This window comes from Fringilla coelebs (assembly GCF_963513975.1).
Source record: "Fringilla coelebs genome assembly, chromosome: 25".
Classification (NCBI taxonomy): domain Eukaryota; kingdom Metazoa; phylum Chordata; class Aves; order Passeriformes; family Fringillidae; genus Fringilla; species Fringilla coelebs.
In genome coordinates this window covers 7,074,827-7,096,942 of record NC_140051.1, presented here as the reverse complement: position 1 = coordinate 7,096,942, position 22,116 = coordinate 7,074,827, and the positions used below count along the sequence as shown (strand labels likewise).

Sequence of the window (22,116 nt, the reverse complement as noted above, 5' to 3'; positions counted from 1 at the left end):
ATGTGGCTGTGGTAGCACTGATCCACCCCTCCCTGCCTTCTGCCCTGTCCTGGTGCTGCCAGGTCCTGCTCAGACAGCTGTGGCTGGAATGTGCCAGCTCTTGGTGTCAGTCCCTGCAGCTGACAGGGACGTTCATTTTTGATGGACAAGGCTTTTGGAGACCCTGCACACCCTGCAGAGATAAAGCTATGCAAGTTGAGCCAGCATTATTTGTTCTTACAGACCTTACTTCATCATTTGAAAAAGTACATTTGCTGTCATTTCCCAGAGAGGCTCTGGACTGCACATCCCTGGAAGTGTTTAATTGGTTGGACAGTGCTTGGAGCAACCTGGGATAGTGGTTGGATGTGGAATGAGTTGGGATTTAAGTTCCTTTCAGCCTAAACTGTTCCGAGATTTGATGATTTTATGATATGGTGGAGATGATAAAATTTTAGCATTGTGAACTTCCAATTTTCAAAATTGTTATCTTGATGCTTGCTTGGCATTTCTTGGGAGGGAGGATGGGCTGGGGTGTAGAAAAGGGCGGGAGAAACAGTGACACAGTCCAAGGAGGAGATTTCTGTGGTCATGGCTGACTTTGTACAATTTCTGTATGTGCCATAAGTGAGTTTTTGGGGTTCAGAGCATGTCCAGAGGTTGTCAGGTGTTTCTGTCCAGTTGTTACTGCTGTGCTTTCAGGGGTCATGAGATACAGTCCTGCCTCCACACTGAGACAAACCCCTCCTGCACCAGACTGGAGGTGTTCGGTGCTGGGAAGGGAGAGTGTCCCCCCTTTGGAGTGTCAGGAATGTTGATGTTGCTTCCTCCAGCCTTCCTTCCTCGCCCAGCATGGAGTCCTGCTTGTGGAAAGGGTCTGGTGGAGCTGTGCTCCAGCAGAACTGCTCCCTGGAGAGCCAGGAGTGCCCTTCCTGATGGGAATTCAGCTTTATTCACATCCTGCACCAACATGGTACAGCCAGGCCCCTGCTCCAAGGCTGTCCATCCCTGTTTGGTTTTGCCTTGTGTGCTTTGCTAAATTGTGAAACCAGACTTTGCTCCAGGAGTTCAGGTCTTGGTGCTGCTTCTCTGTCCATGAAAAATCCCAAATCTTACTCAGCACAGCACAGTTCAGATCCCACAAATACCTCTTCAGGGATGACAGGAGCTGGGAAATCACAGCATAAATGTATCTGCACTCTGAGTAGAAAAGGTGCTTAGAAAATGTGACACTGAGATAGGATCAATGACTCCCTTAAGCCAATTAAGCTGCTCATTGCCACAGCACTCTTCCCTCCATCAGAATTACTGTTGCTGGGGGTTCTGTGTTGTTTTTTCTCCTCCCTTGGCACTCCTGCTGATATCTCAGGTATATAAGGCATTTTTTCCAGTGACTTTGATTGTTGTCAGCATGGAAAAAAAGTTAATACTGATTTAGTTGGGGAGAAAACAGAAGAAGTGAGTAAGAGACTAATAGCTTGGAATGACAGGGCTGTATCAATTTTCACTTCCCTCAGAGGAGTAATGTGCTTGTTCCCAGCAAATGGAAAAGTAGACTAGGAGTAAAACTGTCACTGGCCTCCCACAGAATGTAATGGATTTTGGAGCTCAGGGAAAAAAAGACAGTCATAACTAACTCTGTGATTTTAATGCACTTTCCTTGAAAGTCAGCAGTTTTATGAAATGCCATATGCAGGAAGATAAAAACTGTATACATCTTCTAGAGCTGTATAAAAAATGATATTCACTGCCTTAGTCTTATGTTTTTGCCTGTGGATGAATGCACTTCTCAATAAGCCTGAATGTGTTATGGGTTTGAGTGGTTTATGTCCTTACCTATGTCACCAGCACATAAACTGAACCTGTGAAGAAATGATGGACACACACTGTAGAAAACCTCATTCCTGGGGCATTCACGTGGCTTTTCTGTGGAAGTGGTTCTTGAATGAGCCAAATAAATACAAAATATGGTCCCCTGGTAGGCTGACAGGGAATGCTGTGTGTCTGTGCTCATTGATTGGCAACGGCCAAGGGAGGAATCCTGCTTGGTCCAGGGGGAGACAGTGAAAGAAAGGGTGCTTTGTTTTGTGGCAAGGCCACTTCTCTTTTAAATAAATTAATAAATCAGGCAGGTCCTTTAATTTAATTGCCTCTTTGTTTTAGCCCAAAGCCACCAGGTGCTGGTTCCTCTTCCAGAGCCATCTCCATTGTCTTGGTCCTGTAAATATTCACTCCCTTGGGCTGAGCTTTATTCTCATGGAAACCCGGGGCTGCAGGAGCAGGAGGAAGATTGTGCTGCTGTTCCAGGACCCAGGATCCTGTCCTGATCCCTGCCATCGTTTGTAGTGCAATGCCATCTAGTGTGCAGAGGGCTCTCAGGATTGCCCTGCTCTGGCAATTCAGCACAGCAGCGCTCTCCTACCTGCATCTGATTCCAGGCAGCTCCAAACAGATTCATTTCTGCCCAGAGAGGCTGCCCCATCCCTGGAAGTGTTCAAGTGGTTGGACAGTGCTTGGAGCAACCTGGGATAGTGGCATGGGCAGTCCCTGCCCATGAAATGAGATGGGCTTTCATGTTCCTTTCAGCCTAAACTGTTCCGAGATTTGATGATTTTATGATATGGTGGAGATGGTTGTGATAAAATTTTAGCATTGTGAACTTCCAATTCTCAAAATTGCCATCTTGATGCTTGCTTGGCATTTCTTGGGAGGGAGGATGGGCTGGGGTGTAGAAAAGGGCGGGAGAAACAGTGACACAGTCCAAGGAGGAGATTTCTGTGGTCACGGGCTGACTTTGTACAATTTCTGTATGTGCCATAAGTGAGTTTTTGGGGTTCAGAGCATGTCCAGAGGTAGTCAGGTGTTTCTATCCAGTTGTTACTGCTGTGCTTTCAGGGGTCATGAGATACAGTCCTGCCTCCACACTGAGACAAACCCCTCCTGCACCAGACTGGAGGCATTTGAACATGGCTGGGCTGTTCCTTGGGGCCTGGTTTTTGATAGTTTGGGTGCAGGAAAAGCATTTCTTCATTGTCTGTCTTCATTGGTACTTTGATCTCTTAAATTCTGCACATGAAAGAAGACAGTTTTCCTGCCAGGAGGAGAGGAGATTCCTCCCCTCTCCTGTGCTGAGGAATGTGCAGTGTGAGGGGTTTGATTTCCTTTTCCAGCACTGTTTTGGTGTCGTTGTGTGGTATCCAAGATGTTGGATTCTGGATGCTGCCAGGACGGGGGCTGGGTCTCCCCAGGTTTTCACTAGACCTGCCAGAGAGGATTCATTTCTGAATAATCTCCTTTTGCTTTCAATTAATTGTGAAACCAGGCTTTAATAGGGTGTGAAATGGAAGCAGAGAGAGGTAACACCAGCTGCCTTTATTTACATGTGTTAATCAACACAGACCCAAACAACAACAAATTAAACTGAGCCATTCAGAGGGTTTGAAACACTCTGGAGTTGTCTGAGGACTTTGAAAAACGTGTACTTTGTGGAGAGCTGGAAGATATGGGGCATTTTTGTTCTTTTTTAAATTAGGAGCCGTGGGAGACCCCAAGCAGAGCCCTGAAGTTGCCGTGGCTGTGGCCCATGGTGAGCTGAGCTGGCTTTGCTCTGAGCAGTGACAGCACTGAGGGCCTTTGCTGTGCCTTTGGGGACAGGGCTGTGGTGGCACAGCTGGCACAGGAGGGTGGCCACCTGTGCCAGGAGTATCCAAGGGCCCTTCTTCTCCAGGTGTGGCATTGCAGCCAGGCTCCACCAGCCAGGGACTGAAGGTGGTTTCCTGTGGGACCCGTGGCTGTGCTGGTGCTGCAGGGGTGCATCTGCAGTGGGATGGGAATGTCTGTGGGAAGCAGAGTTTGCAGCCAGAAGGAATTTTTGGTTCCTGTGTTCAGCTCTGTGGAGTGAGGGGACAGCGAGTGCCTGGTGCTGGTGGTGCTGAAGGTGCCTGTAGCAGTTTGGCTCTGGCAGGATGCACACAGTTACTCCTGGAGGATGCTCCCTGCTCCAGCACAGCCACTGGGCTTGGCTTCCTGGGAAACTCGTGGATTTGATTTCTCTGGGAAAGAGGCAAATTCAAGGAAAATTTTGCTTTGTTCCTCTAGAGAATTTCCCAATGGAGACATGAACCTGCTGGGGTGTACAGCACATTGTGTGCACTCCCAGACTGCCCCAGCTCATCCCCAAGTCCACAGACACCCACAGTACCAAGGAGATCAAAGAGAAATTATTTCAGAGTTGGGAATTAAACCAGGCTCTGATCTGCCTGTGCCAGTGAGAGCTGGATGTTGTTGTTTGTGAGAATGAGAGTGATGATTTCATTTAATGAACTCAATTTAGAGAATGGTCGATATGGCTGGTTAAAATGTGATTTGTCAGCAGATGGAATGAGAATATTTTGCTTATTTTCTGGTTTTTTTTCCCTACTTAAAGGAAAAAAACTCTCTGGTAGGAATTATGTGATCAAGTACCAGAACTTGTTTATCAGAAGGACCAAAATCTATGATGAGGCTGGTCTTACACTGATAAAATCCTTTTCTGCTCCATGTATTTATAAACTGTAAATTCTGATTCTTCACTCAAAGGTTGGACTTGATGTCTTGGAGATCTTTTCTAACCTTAATAATTCTATGATAATTTGTGGTAGGGACACATGCAGACATCTCTTTCTTGCCTCTTACAGGTCATTTCAGGATGCTTTTGACCTCAGCAAATATGTTTCCATCCTCAGAACAGATTTTCTTCATTGTCACTTTCTGTAATCCCTTTGTCCATGACAGGCCAGGCTGCACATAGTGATGTGTAGTGGCACCATCTCTGTCAGGAATTGCTTTCTAATTTTATCAGAAACAACCAGGTGCAGGAGGGGATTGGGAGTCAGATGGGCTGAGGGATCCTGAGGGGAGAGCAGCACATGGAAGGCTCATTCTTGCTGATTATACCCTGTTTGCACTAAATAAGGCTGCTCCAGGGGTGGCCCAGGCTGTGTAATTTATAGGCACTGATTTCCTTCATAAACATTCCCCAAATGTTTATTTCTTCATGCTGCAGCACCCCATAGTCTCATTTATTTGGGGATATGAGAAGACATCTCATAAATTTTCCCAGCTTGTCATACCTGAAAATACAGCAGCCAGTGACACTTTTTGATAAGTTTTCCAGTGTAACAGTTAAAGGCCTTTTTGACAGTTTATTGCACAGGAAATTTCTAGGCTTTGTGAGAAATAGGACATTGGGTAGGAAAGAAATAGAGTTTCTTTCTAACAATGCTAATTTTCAGTTCTTTAAACAGCTTGCATTGAGCATTAAAAATTCTCAAGGGTATTTTCAGAGCTGAAAGAACAAAGAGGAACTTTGAAGAGGGGGAAATCACTATCAGCTGATGAAGAAGGCTTGAAAAGTTTATGTTCCTATCGTAAAAATCCATTTTACTACCTTAAAAATCTATGTTCCTGCACTAAAAGTGTATGTTCCTTTACATGCTGTGCTACACTCAACATTTGTGAGGAGGAAAAGCTGATAAATTGTCTTCACAGCCACGTGAAGATGCTTTTGTGTTACAGCATCGTGTAGGATATGGACAAGGGACACGTAAAATAGACTGAAATTTGTTGTCAGTGTAGGCAACAAATGGGGAAAATTGGGAGAGTTGCCCATGGGCAGGAGCGAGGTAACAGGGCTGGAGTGGGCAGAACTCTCTGTCCCTTCCTGGTGTTGTTAGAGAAATAAATCTGAAGAGTGGGGAAAAGACTTGGAAAATCTGTTCTCTGCAGATTAAAAAGGTGAACTTGGGGGGAGTTCCTCCTGTGTGATGTTACTGACCCACAGCACTCTGCTAGCCCTGCTGGGTGCTGAGGTGATCATTCCCTGCCATTTTTGGGCTGCCCAGCCCATCTCTGACACTGGCAGTCTGAAGCACAGTGGCCTTCAACAGAGGATCATTTGCAGTAAAATAATAAGTGAAATACAGTACTGACTTCTGGCATATTCAGGGGAAAAGCTCTTCATGGCTTGAGGATGAAGGCTCTGACAGGGACCTGCAGCTTCTGAGAACTGACTTGGACTGCAAAAACTGCACCTGAATTTGACAAGGGACCTCTGTGACCAAATGTAATAAAAGCATGAGGTTGTGCTGGGAAAGTGTCAAATCTTACTATTTCCATATTACCATAATTGTGGTAATATTTATTACCATAAATATTGCCATGTTACCATAGAGAAGAGGGAGCTAATGGCTTTCTCTCCCTTTGGCAGTGAAATCATCACCAGGCAGGGGTGGGCTGGCTGGGATGGAAGCACTTCCATGGCTAGTGGTTCCCAAAATGCCTTTCTGCAGAGAAGGGACTGAACTTGGATATTCTGGTCTGGAAGAAGTGGTGTGGACTTGGAGGAGTAGTGTGGTGTTCATGAGAATAATCACTCCGTTAAATTAGCACTCAAATTTAAAAATTGAAACCCACACTGAACGCAAGTTTTTGGATCTGTGGGGAAGGGGGTGATGTCCCTGTCAGTGTTGATCAGGTCTCAGGTGTGCCGAATGCTAAAGTCCAGCCAGTGAATAATGACCTGCAGTATTGGATGTTGCAGATGAGTCTCATTTACTCTGTCACGCCCGGACCTCTCGGGCATGCAGGAGTGTTCAGGCTGTTCGCTGGCCAGGGAAGGCTCTGACAGCAAACTTTTCCTCACCAAACGCTTGTGTTGTTGGGGGCTGTGCGGCGAGCAGAGCCCCGCTGTGCCGGCTCCGGGCGCACGTCCCGAGCGGTCCCGTCCGGCGGCGCCGGCTGCGGGGGAGCTCCGCGGGGCCCAGCCCAGCCCAGAGCCGGCTGCCGGCAGCGGGAAAGCGGGGCCGGGAGGGCTCGGCTCGGCCCGGGCTGTGCTGGCTCCCGGACATGTGCTGGCATTGCTGTCACTGCTCTCTCTCGGCCGTGCAGCCGCTCGTGTGCCGCTGTGAGCGCAATCCCTGCACGCATTCCCTGCCTCCCTGCTTCTCTTGGCTGCCGCTGAACTGCGCGGCTCGTCCCGCGGGACCTTCCCGGCGTGCGAGCGAGCGGCGGCGGCAGGAGCAGCCCGGGTTTCTCTGCGGTGCCAGTCGAGCATGAGATGGGCAGCGTGGCGGGGGCAGAGCCCCGGGGCCGGCCCTAGGAGCGCTCGGCGCGGGCAGCGGCCCCGCGGGCAGGGCCCGCCGTCCCCCGGCCCGGGGCGCCGCACGCCGGAGCTGCTGCGTTGGATCCTGGCGAGCGTTTCTCCAGCGGCTGCTGGGAGGCTGCGGAGAGACCTGGAGCTGTTAGACCTTGGCTAGGGAGCCCATCCATGGGAAGAACGGGGCGTTGTAGCAGGGGTGAGTAGTGCACAGGCTCAGAGAACCTCTGGGCTTGCTCTGAGATCTTTTTGTTTGCTACGGTCATCAGGATAAAATAAAAGCGGCTGGAAGGGCGCCCGCAGCGTGGCACCGAGTGCTGCTGTGGCAATAAAGAGCGATTCAGATTCCAGTTCAACAAGGGCTCTTTGCAGAATCTTCAGAGGTAGTTCAGAAGGGGGGACGTGGCTGTATTTTTGTGCAGACTCTCTTCCATGACAGATTTTAAAGCTCAGGATAATTCAAACTGTGGTTCTCCTCCCAGAGATTAACCTCTGGCCTTTGGGAAGATCTTTTTGCAGTGAGGAAGTCAGTCTGAAAACCATATTTATGAAGTATAGGGAATTAGCTGGGAGTGGGGTAGAGAACGTCCCAGCAGAGCTTTCCTGCCTCAGGAGAAGGGAATGCCTTTTGAGAGAAATGTTTTTAAACCTCTAGTGCATCTCCTACTAAGCAGAGAAATGAGAGGCCAGCATATTTCTGATGCTAAATGTCTTCCAAACTATTGCTAGTAATTCCTAGGACATACCCCTTGAGGGTAGGGGTAGCAAAGGAGATTTTAGCATTTGTGTCCTCTTCTGTGTTCTTTCATGCACCTTTAAAAAGAATCTTTTGAATATAAAGGAGTATCTGTTGTCAAAGTGAGTGTATATTGACTCTGGGCTTTTACCTGGATAATCTTGTAGATCATTATTCCGTATTTCTGAGGCAGATCTGTGGGTATGTGAAGCAGACTTGGATAAATCTTTCATCAGGTGCAGGGACAGGTAATGCTCACTTGATTGTTGAGCTGACAGGAGCCACAGAGCAATCTGCGGTCGACAGAGAGGTTTTAGGAGGTTACATGTATTTCTTCAGTCATAGCCAGTAAATTATTAACCAGACAAAATCAGCATCCGGACTTTCTAGGAATGAATTTTTCCGTGTGCCACTTCTGGAGTCTGTGCCCTGGGAGCTCGGTGCAACTCCAGGCTCTCAGTCAGAGCACAAGGGGGTGCTCAGCATCTCCAGCACTCTGCTAAACCCTTGTGAAAACTGCCCCGCTCCTTGCCCTGCCGGGGTAGGGCTCTGTAGCTGTCAGGATGTGTCCCAGAGCTCCCCTTGTGCTGGCTCAGCTCCTTGGCTTATTTGTAGGAGAGTTGGACTTAAACCTCTTCCTATTTCCTGCCTGTCTTCGCTCCTTGCTTTTCCTAAGGGCCACTGAGCCTTTCATCCCTAGCACCCAGATTTGCATATGTGAAGAGAGGGAATCTTCTCAGACTTCTACCCCTCCATAAATTGGTCAGGCTGACACCTTTCATTTGGTTGGTGGTGCTGCTGATAAAGCACCCGTGTCACTCAGAGCTCTGAGCTTAATGTTTGCCATGAGTTAAAGAAACTGAGGGGGTTTTGTGTCTTATTTCTCTGTGTGTGTTTGGCTGAGCAGACTGAGCAGAGTAACCAGGATTATTTGGACTGGAAGCTTTCAAATTCCTGCACAGTGTGCATGGCACTGCTTTTCACACACAACATTCAGCCGCTCTGAGATTTAAATTAATTATTTGGGATCTGTTTGACTTGTGGCTTTTTCCTTACACTGATTCCTTACAGCACACATCTGTGAATAAGGCAGCCTTCCCTTCCCTTCCCTTCCCATCCCTTCCCTTCCCATCCCATCCCATTAGGATTTCATGGGGAACAGCTGAGTGTGCTCTGGAGGTACCCTCCAGGTACTTCCCTCCAAGTACTGTGCAGCTCAATGAGAGCCAACTCTCAGAAGTTTGAAACCAAATAAGAAGTTCAAAATCCTCAGCCTGGTCCTGAAATGCTCCAAAAGTTGCTTTTTGTAAAGTCACTCAAATATGTCTTCAAACTCTTTTTACATCAGACCTCTCTGCTTGGGGCCTGGTTTATGGTACCTGGAGGTGTCAGTGCCAGGAATTGCCCACAGCCATTTAACCCAGCCTTGCAATTGCTTTTATTGAGGAAATGTTTCATTTATGCTGTATGTTTTAATGGAAATTGAATTTAGAAGGGATAAGTTGTGCACCCCAAGATTGTTTTCATTTCTTTGTGGCTGCACCACAGTTATTTCCTTTCCTTGGGAAAAGCAAAGCCCCAGGGGATGCAGAGCTTGAGGTGAGGTTGGCCAGGGATGGAGCTCTGGGATGGAGCAGGGTGTCACACATGCTGTTTTCCCCAAACAACAACATAACAATTCCATCAGCAGCTTGCCATAATGGAGGCTCTGTGTGTGCTGAGCCACACTGGGCTGGGCTGACCCTGCCAGCTCTCCTTGGAGGAGCTGTGCTTTGGATTCCCACCAGAGGTGTGCTGGCAGAGCTCTGTGCTTTGTGTTTGATCCCATGGATGTCTCTCGGTGGTCAGAAGTCATAGATGGGAGTCAGTAACAGATTCTGCTAATTTATTTTCTAGTTCTCTGGCCCTGGAGCACGTGTCCATGCAGGGGAGCACAGGGAGGTCACCCCTGTGCCCTGTGGTGTTGGGAATGGCCTGATCTCCCCTCTTGGGACAAGCTTGCAGGAGGGATGGGATTGCCTGAACCGGCTCATGCTCCCAGCCAGGCTCGGGCTCTGACTCCCCAGCTGTGGCACAGTTACTGAGCACAGGGACTTTCCAAGCTGCTCCTGTTTGTAACTTCCTACCCCTTGTAAGTCTGGTGGGAGAGCAGCTTCCTGTGCCTGTGGCAGCTGGTTTGAGAGCCTCTGCTTAGTGTTGTGTTCCATATTGTCTCCTGAAACTCCAGAGGAAGTTTTTGGAAGTTGTGTGCCCCCAAGGGAGAAGGATGTGAGGTTGTCATGGAAGTAAAAAAACCTGCAGGAAAGAAATCCATGAAGCAAATCTGGCAGTACCACTGTGTTTCCCCCATGTCTTCCCAAATGTCATTCCAGTGACATAGATTCTGTGTCATTAAAAAAAAAAACAAAACATCCAGGCTTCACCCAGCTAGGGTGGGAGCAGTTCTGAGCCCAGTGGCTTCAGTCTGTAAAGTTCAGCACTGTTTATCTGAAGGCTGTGATTTCCGTAGCCTGGAATCCAAGGAGTGTGGAAGTTTCTGAACACAGAGAGCTTTAGAGACAAAAGACAAACCCAGGAAATTCCAACCAGAAACCCCACAGGTGGCCATGGAGCCCATGGAGCAATCCAGGATGTTCTGTGCTCTGTGCCAATCCCCGGTGCCCGAGGCCCTGCTCTGCCTGCAGCCGCACACAGGGGTGTTCCTGCTTTGTTTTTAATAACCTCAGATATTTTAATTCCATGAAAACATTCTGTTTGCAGACACTCAGAAGTTGTTTTTGCCTAATGGGGTCTCCAGTGGCTGCATCTAAGAAGTTTTTATAAATATTTCATTGCTTATGAAGATTGACCTTCTTACACATTTAGAGGAGATAAAAGGGTGAGACCACTTGAGAAAACATTTGCAGCTTAATATGGGAAAATCTGAGGGAAGTGTCTCTGATAGAACTCTGAGATTTTGTGTCCCGACAAGCTTAGGCATCAAATAGACTTTACTTAGAAGTTAAACAGACTCCAGCAGTTATACAACAGTGGCCTGCGTTGGCAGCTCCACCTGGCATGGGGGATTGAAAGGGGGATCTTTCCAAGTTGTGCATTTCTGACTGAGGTCAAGGTTACTCCTGATTTCATTTCCAGAGAGGCACCAGCTGGATCCCCTGGGAGCTGTGTCTCAGAGCTGCTCTACAGCAGCAGCATGGGTGGGACCCTCCTGTCCAGAGCAGCATGTAAGATTGGAAAGGGTAAAATTCACAAGGAATTGCCTTTCTGTTCCTCTTGCTGCATGCAAGAGAACGGTGACACTGGGCAAGTGTTTTGCCTGGTTTCATATTTATTCTAGATTTCTGTCTTAGCTGATTAATGTCCTTTAATGTGCCTTATCTTTTGCCCTGTGGCTGATGGACCAGGGTGGACCTGTCCTGCCCCAGTCCCTGGATATCTGAAAACCCAGCAGGTCAAATCTCAGATGCTGTGGTTGCAGTGGAGTTTTTGCTGCCACCTCGAAGTGATGCCGTTTCCCACTCCTCTGGGAAGAGCTCAGGGAATGTGTATTAAAAATGCTGCAGCAGTATGTCCCGCACCAGGAGCTCTATTTTTCCATGGGAGCCCAGCAGGCTCTTCTCAGTGTCTATCCATTCCATCTGTGGATGCCACATCCCTGGAAGTGTCCAAGGCCAGGCTGGGTAGAACTCTGAGCAGGCTGGGATAGTGGAAGGTGTCCCTGCCCATGGCTGGGGGTGGAATGAGATGGGCTCTACAGTCCCTTCCAACCCACAGCATTCTGGGCTTCTATGATTTTAAAGTTATTCTCTGCAGGAGTTTTGATTTTGAAGGACTTCAAGGAGTGTCCCAGCGGTTCTCAGCTCTCTCAGAAGCACCAAGATGTGTGGCACTTGTGCATGACCTCATTGGATGCTTATATTAAAACCACAATAACCAAGTAGCCCAAAGGAGATGTGTTCTTGTGCTTGTAAGGCACAAATGGAGCCATTGCTGCATCCAGCACCTGTAAAGCACCCCGAGGGTCCTGCTGGGGTTGGAACCTGCCCTTTTCTCTAGCTGTTCATATTTATAAACCATGCTAGGATTTATTAGTCTTGAAGGTGAAGCTCAGATGAAGAGATGCTGACTGCTGAATAATCATCCTGCCATAGGAAGAAATTGTCTTCTGTGATTTGCAAGCTTAAAATAGTTCTGGAAGTAACTACAGGCAAAACACATCCCACAAGCTCTTACATTGACTCAGTGGGAGTTCTTGCATAAAACCCAACCTCTGAGTACACCTGTGATTGGATGGGAATTGTGCCTGCTGGGAAAGGGATTTACTGTGTCCAGCTCTGGGGCTTCCCATTGAAGAAGGATGTGGAGCTGCAGGAGCCAGTCCAGAGGAGGCCACAGAGCTGCTCTGCTCTGGAGCCAGGCTGGGAGAGCTGGGGGTGCTCACCTGGGGAGGAGAAGGCTCCAGGGAGAGCTCAGAGCCCCTGGCAGGGCCTGAAGGGGCTCCAGGAGAGCTGGAGAGGGACTGGGGACAAGGATGGAGGGACAGGACACAGGGAATGGCTCCCACTGCCAGAGGGCAGGGATGGATGGGATCTTGGGAATTGGGAATTGTTCCCTGTGAGGGTGGGCAGGCCCTGGCACAGAGTGCCCAGAGCAGCTGTGGCTGCCCCTGGATCCCTGGCAGTGCCCAAGGCCAGGCTGGACAGGGCTTGGAGCAGCCTGGGACAGTGGAAGGGGATGGAATAGGATGGGCTTTAAGATCTCTTCCAAGCCAAACCATTCTGGGATTCCATCAGTCAATTTCACATCTGTCCCTCATATCCTCACACATTTCAGGGATGTTTTCTGTTGTACTGTGTTCAATCCATGGGGAGAAAACAGGGTATGACAGATCACAGAACCTCCTGAGCTGGAGGGACCCACCAGGATCAGCCAGCCCAGCTCCTGTCCCTGCCCAGACCCTCCAACAACCCCACCCTGAGCATCCCTGGCAGTGCTGTCCAAACCTTCCTGGAGTTCTGGCAGCCTCAGGGCTGTGCCCATTCTCTGGGGAGCCTGGGCAGTGCCAGCACCCTCTGGGGGCAGAATCTTTCCCTGACAGCCAACTTAAACATCCCTGGCAGTGCCAGCACCCTGTGGGGGCAGAACCTTTCCCTGACAGCCAACTTAAACATCCCTGGCGCAGCTTCAGCCATTCCCTGATGTGTCACTGGGCACCACAGAGATTTCTTCATGGAGATGTTTTGCCTCTTTACTGCAGAGGTGCCTTGTTTAATTCCAGCATCCAAACCCTTCCACACAACAGTATCTCACGCTCTGTACAAAACAGGCAGGGGAACCAGAGAAACACAGAATGCTTGGGTTTGGAAGGGTCCTTAAAGATCAAACTCCAGCTGTCCTGGGAGAGCTGCGCCTGGATCTCTGCTCACCCTGCTGCTGATGCCGGCTGAGTGTGGCCAGGCTGGGCCCTGGTGCTCCATGGACTGTCCAGGGATAATGTCCAACATTCCACATGGTTCAGATGAGGTGTGAGGGATTTACCCCGGGGAGCCTGGAGTAGTGATTGCATGGCATTACAGGAGGTGCATTTTCCTTTTTTCTCTTATCAGGCCCTCTTTGATTTTCTGTGTATTTTTCTGCTGCTTTTTGAGCACTGTGTTGGAGTTGTCAAAGGGTTGCTTTAGAATAGCAGAGGAAAAAAGGAGAGTCAGATAGAAAAATACTCTTTAAACAGGGCTTTCTTGTCTTTACTTTGATCATTACTTTAGGATATTTATGCTTGGGTAAAGAAACCACTCTGTGAAGAATGTGCTTTTTCTGCTCTGAAGCCACAGTTGAGGATGAGACTGGAAAGCAGGAAAAGATGAAATGTGTGGGAGGATAATTAGTACATTTAGCAAGATAAAGCTGGAGTGAGGCAAAATAGGCCATATAAATACATTTATGCTGTCAGAGCAATTAGGTAGAAAACGTTTCCCTGTTTGAGAAGATTTGCCAGCCTAAAATTTCAGGTAGAATAAAATCAAATCTTTACATGTATCAAAAGGCAGGTCTGGAAGATGTCCCATTAACAGACAAGCTGCTGTGAGTAATGGCCTGAGTAATGAGAGTGAAGTGGGGCTTGGACCAGCAGGATAATTTAGGAACTGGTGCAGGACCTGGCTGTTGGTGACTGGAGCTGAGAGATGTGGTCAAAGCTTTTCCTTATAGTGAGGCAGTATCTCAGAGTTTAATCAGCTTTTAATTTCTTCAGGATTTGTCCCAAGGATATTTGGGTCTTAAAATTATTGTTTTTTAATCAAACATGGCCATGTTTCACAAGGAAATGAGCCTCCAGCTCCTTGCCCTTGGCCACTAGACAGACTTGTGCCTGCTGCACACATTCCATGAAGGTGCTGCTGGTGCTGGGGCTTTGCTCCTGTTTGATTTACTAAATTGCACCAACGTCAGAAGTTAACAGACATGAAAGTGTGGTGGTTTAGGAAGGGGAAAAAAGTAATTCCTAATACTGTCAGAAAAAAGTTCTCAGATGTAACAGTGCTTTGGAGGATTAATAGGCTTTTGCCATGGCCGAGTGTGAGCAGCAGCAATTCCCATTGCCTGTGTCTGGCTGCCTTCCCCAGGGATTTAACCTGAAATTCCATCCTGGGAAAACACGACAAGATCACCGGCTGTCCTTGGAACAATGACACAACCTTTGCCAGGAAAAGCAGCAGCCTTCCCACTGCCTTACAGCTCCTGGCTAAAGCCTTGGTCAGCATTCTGCCATCCTTGTCTCCCGGAGACTCCTGCAGGTGTGCGCTCCTCATCCCACCTGGATCACTGGGCCAGGTGCTGCCCCTTGGTTGTGTTGGATCACAGGGGAGAGGGTCTGCTAATGAGGCTCAACTTGCTTGTACTTTACCTTATAATAACTAAGTTATATTCAGTATATAAATACAGTTATCCATTTGTCGTATTTTATATTATGGGTGTAGTTTATGATATGAATATCACAATATTTATTATACAAGTAAAGCACTCATATTTATATGAATATATTTAGATACATGCCACAATATAATTATATCTATTAGGTGAATAATACTGTTGTAAATAGCAATAATAATATTAAGTAATTAATATTTTGAAGCATAGAGAAAGAGCTGTAGGGAGCAGCTGTGTTTTTTTGTCCAGGGAGCTGGGAAGGGGCTCAGCCTGGAGCAAAGGAGGCTCAGGGGGGACCTTGTGGCTCTGCACAACTCAAGACAGGAGGGGACAGCCCGGGAGGGTCGGGCTCTGCTCCCAGGGAACCAGGATAGGAGGAGAGGGAATGGCCTCAAGTTGCTCTAGGGGAGGTTTAGATTGGATATCAGGGAAAATTTCTTTCTGGAAAGGGCTGTCCAGCCCTGACACAGCTGCCCAGGGCCAGTGGTAGAGTCCACATCCCCAGGGGAATTTCAAACCCATGTGGATGTGACACTTGTGGATGTGGGTCATGGCAGTGCTGGAGGAATGGCTGGACTCCATGATCTCATGATGCATTTCAACCTCAGCAATTCTGTGATTGTCCATAATTCCTTTGAGTGGCCATGAAATGTATGAGAAACCCTCAGGGCAGGGCCAAGGACAGGCAGGTTTCTGTCACCCTCTGAGAGAGATGCCAGAAACGCCTCTGTCAGCTCAGATTGGTGACATTTGGATATTTGTGATAGTCCCAGTATTTTCCTAAAGAAGCTCCTGTTTGCTCTCTGTGGCTTGCTCTTGTCTCAGCTCTGCACTCACAGTGTCCCTAAAGCCTCTTGCAGGAGCCAGGCCCTGGTGTGCACTCACAGCATCACCTTTGAGCTCTTGGCTTGCTGCTGGCTCCCAGCCAGGGCAGCATTATCCAGGGAATTTAGATGAAACCTGGGAAGTGCTGTGTGGGGGACTGAAATCAGCTCCAAGAATTGTAGGAGTTGTTTTTCAGGGTTTTGCTGCTCTCTGGAGTGTTATTCCCTGGCTGTGTCCCAGGTCAGGAGCTCCACACTGACTCCACTCCTCTGACACGAGAGGGGGTCTCAGTTGGATTAGTTTAATTAAAGTATAAAAGTGTAAACCATTACCTGTACAGACAGGTTTGGAGTTTGGGAAGGATGATCTGCTCCTTCTGTTTGGAAACAAGATTATTTTTCTAACTTACAGTTCTCATTAATTAATTGTCATCTAATTACTGAATACCTCCCCCATTAAATTATAACCTTAATGCTGATTCTGTTGGGGAGGGGGATTTGTTCAGGCTTTTTTCTTTCCTTTTATGTTTTGTTTTCTCTTTCTTACCTATTTTTATGTTATTGTGAGCTCTCTGCCACAGCCCTGTGTTACTCACTTGTGTGATGTGCATGGGTGAGATCAGTGCCTTCGTGGCTTTATGAAGCAGAAGTTGAAGTAAGTTCCACAGACAAATCAAAGCCACGCTTCCCAGGCTTCTCACAAATCACCCTTTCACCAGGAGAGCTGGATGATGGGGTTGACACCACTCAGGAAACAAGGAGATGAAAGTTAAAGCTGACTGAATGAGCTTCCTTTGACGTCTGGGGCACCAGGTCTTACCTGGTCAGGATTTGGCTCATTGTTAGTAGCCAACAATCCCCGTCCTCTCAACAGATTGATGTAGTGCTTTTCCTGAGATGATTTTTCACAGCTTTTGCTATTTGTAAGAGGAACATACAAAACTCTGCAGTGGAGTTGGAAGTAAAAAAATTCTTGCACAGATCTAAAGAATTATCTTTTAATTATTTTTAATTCTGAAAGTGCTGTATCATGACTCAGCCTCCTGCTTTGTCGCTGTTCTTCCCTACAAGAGGAATGACCAATCAGTTTTGCTCTGCAGGAGACCCCTGTAATCAGTCCCCTGATCATCCAGCTTGCCAGAGCTGAGCCTCAGATATGAACTAGAAGCATTTTTAAGTGAAAGCTCCTTGTAGCTGTGATCAGCAAAGTCTTGGCCAGCATGCACTGCTCTTTTGGGCAAAAAGAGCCCAAAACTTGTGGTATGAGTTTGCTGGTAGAGGAAAAATGATCTGTGTTGAATTCATCATCAGTTCTGAGAGCGTGTGTGCAGGGTGGAGGCTCCCAGACTTGTCCCCAGCCATGCAAAGACAAATTTGAGCATTGCCTTGGCATTGCTGCCCAGAGGAGCTGTGGTTGCCCTGTCCCTGGAAGTGTCCAAGGCCGGGTTGGAGCAACCTGAGGCTGTAGAAGGAGTCCCTGCCCAAGAAACCAGGTGAGCTTTGAGGTCCCTTCCCACCCAAACCATTCTGGGATTCCCTAATTCTGTAATGTTTTCTAGACTCTGCATTATCCATGTACACAAAGTGTGGTGTGACTGTTTTTGAGGCTTTCTTTGTGTATCATGAAATGCTGCCAGTGAAAAGTTTAGGATACTCTAAAGGCCATTTATGAAATTTGTCATATCCACTGATCCTAGCTAAGTGTATATACTCCAACAATAAATGAACCTAATGGGATCTAATGCCTCATAATTGTTCATCAGGCTCAGGAGCTTTGACAATGTGAAGAAGGAACATTGCAGATTATAAATTATAAAGTATATGCTGTTTAACTCTGATCACTTGCAATAAATGCTATTTACAGATTATTTACTTCAGGAAAACACATTGGCACTGTTACAGGGATATCCACCAGGCCCTGCTGGCTGCTCTGTTCTTTAAGAACACAAAAATCAATGTCCCACTTTGGAGCCAACCAGATTCTGCCCGTGAGTCATGATCAGAGTCCAGTAAGGTCAGGAGAGGCCTCTGATTTGTGCTTGGATTTCAAATCAAGCCTGGGGGCAAGTGTGCTTTTCAGGATGTTCTGTTTACAAGGAATGCAGCAGCAGGAAAGGCTTTTAAACATCGGGACATCCATGATTTTTGGGAGAGCTTTGGTGCATGTCTATTAACAAAGCAAAATACAAACTGAACCGCGTGAGGACAGGGAACACGAGCGAATATTCATCTTTGGGCGCGTTGTGCTGTCAGGACAGCTGGACTGCAGGATAAACCCCGTAGATTTTCCTGTGTAAACAGTTTCTGTCTCTGTTTCAGTCAGCACGAGGCTGCCGTGGGAGAGGAGCGGTGTTCAGCTGGTTTTTAGCGTTCCCCTCTGAAATCAGGGGCAGGTGCCTGGACCGTGGCCAGCAGTGGGCTGGAACGTCCCTTCTCCCCGGAGTGAGTGTGTGTGAACAGGGCTGAGCAGGGGCTGGCTGGGCGGTGTGAACACCCTGAGTGTGATTTGAGGATGGTCCCCAGGCAGGAATGCCTCTGCAGGAGGATTGCTGTGCCTCAGTGCCCTGCTCTCAGCTCCAGCTGGGCTCTGCTCTTCCTGAGTTCTGTGCAGAGCCCGGCCTGGTGTCGGTGTGTCAGGGGAGGGTGATGAATTCACCCCGTACCTTTCTCTGCCCCATGTTCTGCTGCACAGTCAGGCCCTGAATTCCTTTCAGGGAGCTCTGCAGTTGCCTCTTGGTGGTTTTGTTACCTGGCTGTTGTTTTTTCAGTGCCTGTGGTGATGAGCTTTGCCACTGGTACTGTCAGTGAAGGGACACCTGGAATTCCCTCGGGGCAGGGGTGGGTCCGTGTGCCCTCAAGGAGCACACAGGAGATTAGAGGATGGAAACCTTTTTCCAAGAGCAGGAAACCCACATTTGATTCATAGAATCTCAGAATTGGGTTGGGTTGCAAGAGCCCCTGAAAACCATCTCATTCCAGCCCTGCCATGGCAGGGACCCCTCCCACTGTCCCAGGCTGCTCCCAGTCCTGTCCAGCCTGGCCTTGGGCACTGCCAGGGATCCAGGGGCAGCCACAGCTGCTCTGGGCACCCTGTGCCAGGGCCTGCCCACCCTCCCAGGGAACAATTCCTCAATCCCAATCTCCCATCCAGCCCTGCCCTCTGGCAGTGGGAGCCATTCCCTGTGTCCTGTCCCTCCATCCCTTGTCCCCAGTCCCTCTGCAGCTCTCCTGGAGCCCCTTCAGGCCCTGCCAGGGGCTCTGAGCTCTCCCTGGAGCCTTCTCCTCTCCAGGTGAACATTTTCAGTTCTCTCAGCCTTTCCTTACAGAAGGGCTCCTCCAGCCTTTGGATCATCTTTGTGGCCTCTTTGACCCAGAGCTCCTCGTACCTGGCAAACTTGGCAAATATCTACAGCCTGTGTGAGCCTTCCTTTACTGCATGCTTTGGGTTTCCATTTCAAAACTCAGTAGCCCTTCAGATGTGACGTTTGATAGCAAAGAATGATGGTAAAGGTGGGGGGAAGGTGCAGTACAGAAGCAATGGTTGTGTTTAGTCACATAAATGGCAGCAGCCTACGCTGGTAATGAATTGTACAAATCTAAAGACCTTCTCTGGACCAGGAATGTTGTTACTTGCCTGTGTACAGCCATCAGAAAAGAAGTCAGAATTCCAGGAGCTGGGTTGGTGGAGGGAGAGGGGTGAATCTGTGCAGTGGGACTTCCCTACAGAGAGGAGGGAGATTCTGGCAAAGTTCAATAAATTCCAGATGTCATGGTCATTTGTCTGGAGAGATCTTTGCCTTCTTTGTTGCTCTTTCATAATATGTCTCTCACTACCCACTTCTGATTTTCACTTGCTTACATTCATTGAATACAACAACTTGGGATTCTTCTCCTCAGCCTTTTTTTAATTTCTGCTTTCGTTTCAGGATTTTTTTATTACTCTTAGCAAATTAGGATTTTTATACAGCCTTTTAAGTTTTATGTACACATTTCCTTTATTTATTTGCTTTGCAAATGGTCTTAACTTGCTTAGGATTATTTGTAATTTCTGCTCTCAGAGAAGATCATTAAACATAAGCCATTTTAGTGGGATAACAGGGCCAGGAGTGGGATGCTCCAGGCTTGCTCCATGTGCAGGAATGTCTCCTCGCTGCTCTCACTCAAACACATCCTGATAATGCAGTTAATGACTCTGGGTGTGATGAATGGTGCCATAAAACTCTGCTGGGGTGAATTGCTTGACAGCACTGAAAGTGGGAGATACGATTTATTATTTAATGTCTGCCTGAATGTATAAAATAAAAAACTAAAAAAATGTGGGGAAGGGGTATGGAGAAGCTCTGTTCTATATTCACTATCCATGAATATTTATAGAGATATTTTCAGTAAACAATTAATTTTGCAGACTTGTAAGCTGGAGGGTTTAATTCCTTCCTCGAGCCGTTTGCCTCCCCGTAACTGTTTTATTTTTGAACCGTATTTTTATTTTTAACCTGTCAGGTGAGGCTCCAGAATCCGATGGCATTGCAGGGTCTGTGTGTGCTGAGTGTCTCCCCTGTGGCAGCTCCAGCCAGACAAGCCCTTCCCTGATTGCCTGACAGCCTGAGACTCGGCATGTCTGGGAGCTGCTGTGGGTGCTGAGCTCGGTGTGCTGCTCTGGGCTGCTTGGTGCCCTCACTGACTGCTCCTCTCTGCTCTCCCTCCCCTGCCCTGCAGCTCTCGCTCCCCGAGGAACAGAACGAAGTGACGAGGAATGGCTGTGAGTCCAAGGAGCTGGTGTACCTGGTGCAGATCTCCTGTCAGGTAAATGCCCTGTTTTCTCTCCCCAGCCTGCCTTTCATTCTCTTTCCCACACAGCTCCAGAATGTTGGGATGTGACACTTCCCTCTGGCGTGTCTGGGGTTTTCCGCCTCTTCCCTGGCTCGGTCCCCCAGGGGTGCTGCCTGTGGTGCTGCCACCAGCACGTTTTAGGAGAGAAGGATTGAGGGGAGAAAAAGGAGAGTGTGAAGGAAATAATCCTCACTGATGGCCAGGGATGAGCCCAGAGTGTTACCTCAGTGTGCTTGCTGCCAGGAGTCTTGATCTGCTCCCAGACACCTGGCATGGAATTCTCATCTCAGGATGCTTTGGGCAGAGGAATCTGTTGCTCTGTCCCACGAATTCATCTGCTGATCTGTGTGCCTTTGTAAAATGCTGCCTAATGGGGGTGTTTTAATATGCTCAGTGAGTCACCCTTTGTGGGAGATGAAGGGCACTGGCAGGTTCAGTGTGGAGTTACTGCCTGTGTTGGGTTGTTTTCCTGGGTTCAGGACAGCAGCTCTTTCTTTTTCACCTCAGCACCCCCAAGCATCCATCTTACCAGTGAATCACTGAAAGGTGGTGAATTTGCAGGGTCCCTGCTGGGCTGCCTCAGCTCTGTGCTCAGAGTGGGGTGTTGAGAGCTGAGGAACACAGCATCCTGCATCCTGAGGAGCAGAGCATCCCACATCTGAGGAGCAGAGCGTCTTGCCCTGTTTTGGAGGTGGAGCTTGGCCCGGCTGAGCTCAGCTCCTGCAGTGTTCATTCCAGCAGGAATTCCTCTCTGTGGGCAGCTTTCACATGTTCCTGTGCATGTTTATGAACGTGCTCTCAGGAGAGGGAAGAGAGGCTCCAAGTGGACATCTCTCAGATTTGCCAGTGTTTTGGCATTTTTTGGGACTGCTGTCCCTGGAGCCAGTCTGGCCCAAAAGCAGCACTCCCAGCCCAGCAGCCCAGGCTGACAGGCAGCACAGCAAACCCTGGGGGTGGGCACAGGCCTGTCCCAGCCCTGGCAGGGCAGTGCCTGGCAAAGGGACTTGCAGGGGACTGTAGGAAATTGGAATTTCAGTGTGTTTTGAGCCCTGCATTTGGGGTACATTTGCAGTGCTCAGTGGAGGGATGAGCCCTGGATTATTCCCTGCCTGTTGCTGGTGAGTCTGGAGAACATGGCAGTTTTTCACTAGCTCCAGAGCACATCACTTCTGATCCTTTCCCCACCTGACTGACACCTCCAGACATTCACAGGGTGGCCTCAGGTACAATGATCTCCCAAGCCCTGCAGAGTACCCCTGTGCAGGAGGGAGCCCCAGGAGCAGCAGAGAGCTGGGATGGAGAGCAATGGAGGTGAGGCCTGCCCTGCTCCTCTGGTGCCTTGCTCCCACTCTCCAGTGCTTTTCTGGGATGTGTCTGAGGGTACAGGCATGGATTTCATCTGGGTGGGGACAATGGGGGGAATTCTGAGTCTTGGTGAAGAGAATTGCTCCTTTGTAGCCACTGTGCACCAGGCCCAGCTCCTGAGAAACCTTCCCTTCCCTTCCCTTCCCTTCCCTTCCCTTCCCTTCCCTTCCCTTCCCTTCCCTTCCCTTCCCTTCCCTTCCCTTCCCTTCCCTTCCCTTCCCTTCCCTTCCCTTCCCTTCCCTTCCCTTCCCTTCCCTTCCCTTCCCTTCCCTTCCCTTCCCTTCCCTTCCCTTCCCTTCCCTTCCCTTCCCTTCCCTTCCCTT

The 22,116-nt window shown here is 48.6% G+C and overlaps 1 protein-coding gene across 1 annotated transcript in view; it reads left to right on the top strand.

Moving 5' to 3' along the window:
* ARHGAP32 (Rho GTPase activating protein 32) overlaps nucleotides 1-22,116 on the top strand; it is a gene marked incomplete at both ends in the record, with an annotated part of 143,236 nt that overhangs the window by 31,828 nt on the left and 89,292 nt on the right. The window contains one exon of the mRNA XM_084221634.1: nucleotides 20,315-20,401. Within this exon, the coding sequence (XP_084077760.1) occupies nucleotides 20,315-20,401 (87 nt within the window). The remainder of the gene's footprint in view (nucleotides 1-20,314; nucleotides 20,402-22,116) is intronic.